General features: G+C 31.9%; 1 protein-coding gene across 1 annotated transcript; it reads left to right on the top strand.

Moving 5' to 3' along the window:
* The first annotated feature begins 4071 nt into the window (after window positions 1–4071).
* On the top strand, window positions 4072–5567 carry LOC145073265 (peroxidase N1-like). The gene is made up of 3 exons (XM_079019819.1): window positions 4072–4678; window positions 4809–4974; window positions 5069–5567. Exons 1-3 carry the CDS (start codon window positions 4280–4282, stop codon window positions 5485–5487), a joined length of 984 nt encoding a protein of 327 aa, XP_078875945.1. The 5' UTR covers window positions 4072–4279; the 3' UTR covers window positions 5488–5567.
* Window positions 5568–7970: the final 2403 nt, after the last annotated feature.

Raw genomic sequence — 7970 nt, 5'->3', positions numbered from 1 at the left:
TTATTAGTTTTATTAAACATCTGTTTTATTAGCAATTCTTGGATATTTTTATCTTTTATAGAATCAAGAGAGTTTAAAAGATCTTTATCATCTTGTGAAAGAACATTAATGGAGCTACTAGTAATTACATTGATTAAATTGTTACAGTGACATTTACCAATACACTCGCAAATATCAGAATCTTCAGAACTTGAAGTAGTATTTTCTAGAATATTTAAATCATTTGTTTGAAAGTCAGAAATACTTTTATCGGAATCTGAATCAGTATTTAAAATAATTTTTCTTATTTGTTCTTTCAAGTCTTCAGAGACATTTAACTCATTTATTTTTGTCTTAGCATAACAATTATTAGCTGTATGACCATTACGCCCACATTTATGACAAATAATAATATCTTTTGATTTTCTTTTAGATTTTCTATAAGGTTTTTTAGATTTTGAAGCGTAATCTTTGCCCTTTTTATAATTTTCTGGAAGATTATATTTCTTTTTCCTGAAATATTTTGAAGATCTTTTCTTAAATACTTTAGATTTTGAAGTAGACGGACCATTCAAGGGCTGATAACCATATTGTTGGCAAAAATTTCCTAATTCATTTTTACTGTTAATTCTATCTTTTTTGAGTTTTTCTTTAAACCTAAGATCAGCACAAACTGCTAATCCCTCTTTATTAATATAGTTTATTAAATCTCCATAAGTTAAATTTTGATAAGGGATGGTATTATTAAAATTTTCTCTTAATTTTTGTCTAACTCTTTCCGCAAAGAGTTTTGGAAGGCCAGCAATAAAACGTTCTTTCCAATAGGACTCTTTACAATCAGGTCTTGAAAAAACTTTAACAAGATAATTATCTTTATACCATCTAAAATCAGTAAGTTTTCTACAATGTAAATTCATTAAAATTTCTGAAGTTTTTTCTTGAAAAGTAGTTGGATCTCCTACAAAGTTTTTGATAATAGCAAAAATTAAAGTGTTAACCATATCATCTTTATATATATATATATATATATATATATATATATATATATATATATATATATATATATATATCCAAAATTTTAGCCATTCAAATTTAATCTAATGATCAAAACTTTATCTCCTTAGTTTTAAAACTTTGGTCTTCAAAACTTATGGATTTTTAATTATCTATGCATTATAAATTAATATTTTAATTAGGATTAAAGAAATTAATATTGAAAAAAAATCCAAAATACGATATGTTATTACTAAACTACCCTTCAAAATTATAAACTAGGATTAAACCAACTTCATTAGAATTAAATGAAAGATCTTGTATGCTCAATAGTCGTATAACATTGCTAATTTAATATGATTCTAACGGTCACACTAACAACAAATTGATGCAATTGATTATTTATTAGAAATTTATTTTAATAAATATTCATAACTTCTTGTAATACATTGGAAAAATATTTATTTCGTAGAAATCATTATTTTACAATAACATATGACATATAACATATTATTTTATATGGTATGAATTAATTCGTTAAGTACAACCTTTTGTACTAGTTGAGTCTTTTTGTCTTTTACCTAAAGATTAATTTTACATTTTATAAACTTGATTTATAAAATTTAAACTCTTCTTTTCTTCTTTTTTTTACTCTATAGCAAAAAAAAGAGTTAGGAAGAGAGATGATGCCTTTTGCATTGTTTAATCAAAAGAAATAATATATGTGTTCATGCATGGGGACAAATTTGTGTAAGCGGGTTAATGGTTAAGGACCTTTAGATTAAGTATATAATTTAACTAGGTAGTGACTTGCATTTTTGGATTTAGTTTTTGCTTGAAATTGTAGAGAATTCCTATGACTCCTCCCACTCTTCTTTTTCTTTTTAAATCAAGAAGAAGTTACTTGCATTATCTTTTAAGTCATACATTTGTTTTGACTTAAAGATTAAGAGTTATAACTAGCATTATTTCAAGTTAACAACGTGTTGGTATCTTAAACGTTACGGCTTCTTCATCAACTTCGAAGTCTTCCATGAAGACCCAAAGAACTACACAAGTTGTTATTTCTTCATCATTTCTATGGTTAGTGTTTTTATCTTTCCATAATGTGTAAGATGATCATTGGTGGTGTAAATTTGTTATGTTATTTTTGAAAATACAAGTCATTCGTTTGCCAGTTATCTAGTTTGTGAAACTAATTTTCAAATAAAACCTAACATTAAAACCAATATAATCTTTATAAATTTCAAGCATTTAGCGTAATTTTTTAAAAACTTTCAACTAACATGTATTCAAAATATAAAACTGTCAACAAATAGACAAAATTCATAAAAGTACATTAATTAATATACATATTAACATAATTGTTTTATAGGAAAAAAACAAAATTCTTGTGACACCAATGTCTTTCAAATTCTTTGATAATATTAACTTTACTTTTCAAACAACGACATAATCTTATTCAACCAATACCTAATTTTGTAATCGACAAACAATTTTTAGTTATGCATTTTTGTATTTATCCATAAATATTGTTTTGAATTTGCAATTTGTCACTTTTTTAATTTAAATATAACTTTTGATAAGAAATAATGGAGAGAAAAAAAAATTATGTTTAAATCATCAATGTATTTAAATTGAAGTTTAATTTAGCCACAGACTAAAAAAACAAAAAAACAATAGTATTCTTTATGTACTACAAATGTTTGATATACATCTTTTTGTACACGTACAAACATTTTATATATTAAAAGGAAAACGACATAAAAGCCTCGTTTGTTTTTCTATAAAAGTACTTTTTGAGCACTTTTTCTTTCTGGCGGGTAGACGTTTCGCAAGTGCACGTCTTCTTCCGCAAACTTGAAAAAAGACAAAAGACATTTAACCGTTTCCAAAACAAACAGCAACCAAGTATACTATAGCCTTTCTTAATTTTTTTTCTACAAATATTCAAAGGAAATATTTTCGAACAAAGCTATCTTTTTATTAAACACCAAATAATTTAAATATCTCTTATGTGTGGAATTAAACAATAACCTCTTAATTAGTTAGTTGATAGGTTACATGTTAGTCAATTGGGATAGCAGGTAGCCCAACTCATACAAAAATCTATCTAAATTATATTTTTAACTACTTTCTATCGAAAAATTCTGTCTTTGTTGGGCCATGTATGTTATCATCAAAATTAATATTTTTCTTTATTATAGAAATATATTTATGTCTTCTTCAAATAAATATGAACAAACTAAATTAAGACTCCGTTTGATTTGGATCTGACTGGGTTAGGTCAGACATTTAAAATGTCCGACTCGGTCAGCTCCATATGTTTGATATGCCTCAGCTTTGCATTTGACCGGGTCAACAATGTCTGACTCACTCAAATCAAAAAAAGTTGGTGACTGAATTTTAATGAAATCCATTCCACCATTGCCCCTCAACTAGCACCACCCTCATCCTCCTCCTCCACAGCCATCAATTTAATCCATTGAAAGGAAAAAAGAAACACGAACAGAGGCACACAAAAAAAAGAAAGAAAAAAAAAGAAACACAAACAGAGCCTACATCGATGCTCACGGAGATAAGAGAAAGAAGACAACTCCAAATCATAATTAGGCAGCTTTGGTCCTTAAAGATACCCATTTTGTCCGAATCTACCACAATTTTAAATTGTTTTGCATAACTAATTTCTGAAAATTACTAGTTGGACTCTGAACTTTTATAATCAATTATTATTATTATTATTATTAGTAAAATGGTCATTTTGCATCAGTCAGCGCATTCAGTCATATATATAATCAAACGGCATGGTTTCTTATTCAGTCAAAATTCAGACAGACATTTCCCAATAAGAACGTTCTTAGTCAGCAACTATCAAACGGGGCCTAAGTGAGAAGCTTAATCTAAGGTTGAGAATGGTTTTGAAGGGAATGAGTATTTGCTAATGATAAAGATTGTTTGAATTTATTGAAAGTCAAAATAAAGCTGTTTTATCTATGGTTGATATTGGCGTCGTAATCTCAGAATGATCAAATTGATGAAATGTTGATTAATCTGACAATGAAAAGTATTGATCAATATATGTATACCAATTTAATGTCGGATTTGCATGGATCCATAGGAAGCTTCACTGTTTTCCTTCCTTTGCATCTCCAATGGCCGACTTTGTTTACTTTCATTGGCTTGGGCATGTTTGAATTTCTCAACACTTGTTCACCTCCACTTACTATAAAATACCTTCTCCTACGTTGTCCAATATACCAAATTAATCCAATACTTCAACTAATCCAAAACATAAATCTTTCTAGTGATGGAGGTGTTTTCTCATAACAAAACACCCCTTTTCTTTCTTGTCTTGTTTGCCTCCTTGATCACCTTAGCACTTGGCCAAACCAGAGTAGGTTTCTATCAGACCTCATGCCCAAGAGTTGAAGCCATCGTCCAGTCTGCTGTGGCAGCTGCTAATCGGGCCAACCCAGGAGTCCCACCCGGTTTGGTTAGAATGTTTTTTCACGATTGCTTTGTTAATGGCTGTGACGCCTCTATCTTAATTAATGGTGCTGGTAGTGAGAGAACTGCTCCACCCAATACTCTACTGAGAGGCTACGAGATAATCGATGCTGCCAAGACCGAGCTCGAAAGGGTTTGTCCTGGAGTGGTCTCCTGTGCTGATATTCTTGCTATCGCTGCTCGTGATTCTGTGCTCCTGGTAACATATTCATAGCTCAATATTTATATTAGCTTAAGCATTTAGAATGCGCCAATAGAAATGGTAAAAACCGGTGTTAAAACTTTGTAATAATAATATATATTTTCAATTATTGTTGTCCACTGTCCAGGCTGGGGGAATTGCGCGTTGGCAAGTACCAACTGGTCGGAGAGATGGATTGGTGTCACGTGCAGCCGATACTACAAATCTGCCAGCTTTCAATGACCCCGTTAATGTCCAAATTAGAAAGTTTGCTGAGAAAGGTCTTAATACCCAAGACCTTGTTACCCTTTCTGGTAAGTTAACCACAAAGAATAGTTCAACCATTGAAACTCCGACTAACAAAGAAATTAATAAACTGATGTGTTTCTGGGTTTTATTGATTTCCAGGAGCACATACACTTGGAACAGGAGCGTGTTTAGTGTTCAGCTACAGGCTATACAACTTCAACAACACCAATAGTCCCGACCCGTCTATTGACCCTGCATTCCTTACCACGCTCAGAAATCTGTGCCCCAACGGAGGTGATAGTAGAAGGCGTGTGGCTCTTGATACTGGTAGCGAAAACAGATTTGACACTTCATACTTTGCAAACTTGAGGAGTGGGCGAGGAGTACTTGAATCTGACCAAGTGCTATGGGGAAACCCTACAACACGTACACTTGCACAGCGGTTTCTTGGAGTTAGTGGACTAGTTGGATTGACCTTTAATGTTGAGTTTGCGAGATCAATGGTGAGGATGGGTAATGTTGAGGTGAAAACTGGAACTCAAGGAGAAATTCGTAGGGTTTGCAGTGCATTTAATTGATCAATGGTAGATCTAATTGAGAATCTATGATGGTCAATTTTGTTTGGGTTAAGTGTTAATATATTGTGTTTCTTCAGTAATATTTTGTGATACTTCCACTTTTGACGTCTTATTATTGTAATATATTTTAGACAAAACTTCAAAAATGGTCCATGTGGTTTTCGAAAATATCAAGTTTAGTCCCTAAGTTCAAAAAACCTCACAGATGGTCCCTGTGGTTTCAAAACTTTTACCAAATGGTCCTTCCGCCTAACTCCGTCAGTTTTCTACCGTTAAGTGAGGGGCATTTTCGTCATTTCAATACACAGGGACCATTTATGAGGTTTTTAATTACTTTTTTTTTAAAATAAATAAATACTAATATTTAATATGCAAGGGTCTCTCTCCCAGCACTCTTTCTCCTTCCAGTCAGACCCACACCTACCGGTGCTAAGCACCACCATCGCCACTATAATTTTCAGACCACCAACCATCGCCATTGTTGCTCTGTCTCTCTCACAATTATACCCGATATAAGCCTCAACATCATCTGAAATATGTCATACTTTTGCAAGATCTGCAACACCAAGAAGGTCGCCAAGGAGGTACGATGACAAAACCCACCACTGATCCATTACTCACTCGAGTCAACTCAGTCCCACCACCATTGCGGGAATTCGAAATAGAAATGCTCTTGATTTTCCGACCCCATATTGGTTCTCCTTTCTCCGAATCCTTCTTAGATTTCACGAACTGGGTCACGTCGAAACTCGCCGAAATCAAAACCTAAATTGGTAAGCCCAAATCAAAATCTAAAATTGAAACCTAGATTCAAGCTCTGTGTGTAATATTTGACATAATCTAAAGCATCATCTCCATTATCGCCTTCCTCTAAAAGCTCTGCATCTGCAAGCTTCGTCAATACAAGCTCACCAGGTTGGGATCTGCCTCCATCGATTTTAATAGGAACCAATCAATGGAGAAGAGGGAAATCTAGGGGAGAAGAAGGAGTACAGACAAGAGAGAGGCGACTTAGGTAGAGTAAATGACGATCCATGGGTTTTTCAGTGGGTTCTGGTCGTGTTTCTGAAGGCTCCAGTGACTCCGATGATACTTGGTTGAGGTCTAAATTTAGGGCGATGGCTCCGGCGGTGGGATCGATTGCACGTATGGTTATGGGAGGTGGTTCAAGGCCAAAGTCAGGTGAATAACAAGATATGGATCTTGTTTGATACCGATCTTCTCTTTTTCTTGTTATACACAAGTTTTACAGTAAAGAAATGGTGGTCCAGATGGTTTAGCTTCTTTGAGAGAGAGAGAGAGAGAGAGAGAGAGAGAGAGGGAGACCCTTTGCATATTAAATATTATTTATTTATTTATTTTAAAAAAAGTAATTAAAAACCTCATAAATGGTCCCTCTGTAGTGAAATGACAAAAATGCCCCTGACTTAACGGCTAAATGGTAACGGAGTTAGCCGGAAGGACCAAATGTTAAAAGTTTTGAAACCACATGGACCATCAATCAATTTTGAAGTTTCTTGATCTAATCAACTATGTCTTCTAGTCTCTTTGGAAGGAGAACTCATTTTCATTTCATCTTGTGACTCATTCTCTTCGATCTTCTCTTTGATTGCTTTTGAAAACGTCTTTTTAACTGAACTACAATGGTCTGATTCTTTTGAAGAAGATATGTAGGCAATTTGGCGTATACCCGGATGCGACCTCATCCACTCCCTCCATCCATGGATAAGGATAAAACAGCATCTTTCACTGTTTCGTTGGAAAAACCAACGCTCATATTGACTTTCTTTCTGTGAGGTTTTTTGAACTTAGGGATTAAACTTGATATTTTCGAAAACCACAGGGACCATTTTTGAATGCACTACAAAATATATCAATTATTAAACATATAATTAACAAAATCAATGGTAGATATAATTAACAAAATATATCTATATATCAATGGTAGATATATTTTGTTAATTATATGTTTAATAATTTACAAAATTAAATTTGAAAAAAAATATCTATATTAGCCATTACTTAACCAAATTTTACAAGGTTTCTACAAAAGGAATTTACAAAAACTTATATTTTTCAATTAAGAAAGTTGATTTGAATTTAAATTTATTTTAATATATTAATTGACATATTACGTGAGAATTTATGGAAACATTTAAGTTTCTTTATTTTCTTTATTATATTTATAGATTAGATTTTTTTATAATTTAATAACAAAACAAAAAAAACCACAATTTGCTAAGTGGATTTAAATTAAATTGAAAAAATTTTAAAAAATGTTATATGACATATTAAATTAGATGATAACATTTAGCAAAAAACCTTATTTATTAGATAAGAAGCTTAAGATGAAAATATCAACAATATTTTTCTTTTCAATCATATTAGACTAGTGGATGTTAGTAACATGTTAAAGCATGTTATTATCCCCAAAATATGTCACGTCAAATGTCATGTCATATATATGTTGTTATAATATTAAT

The sequence above is a fragment of the Lactuca serriola genome, chromosome 9 (genome assembly GCF_051521515.1).
Source record: "Lactuca serriola cultivar US96UC23 chromosome 9, Lser_US96UC23_V15, whole genome shotgun sequence".
In the NCBI taxonomy this organism is placed as follows: Eukaryota; Viridiplantae; Streptophyta; class Magnoliopsida; order Asterales; family Asteraceae; genus Lactuca; species Lactuca serriola.
Note: the sequence above shows the minus strand (reverse complement) of the source record. Positions and strands in the feature narration are given on the sequence as shown.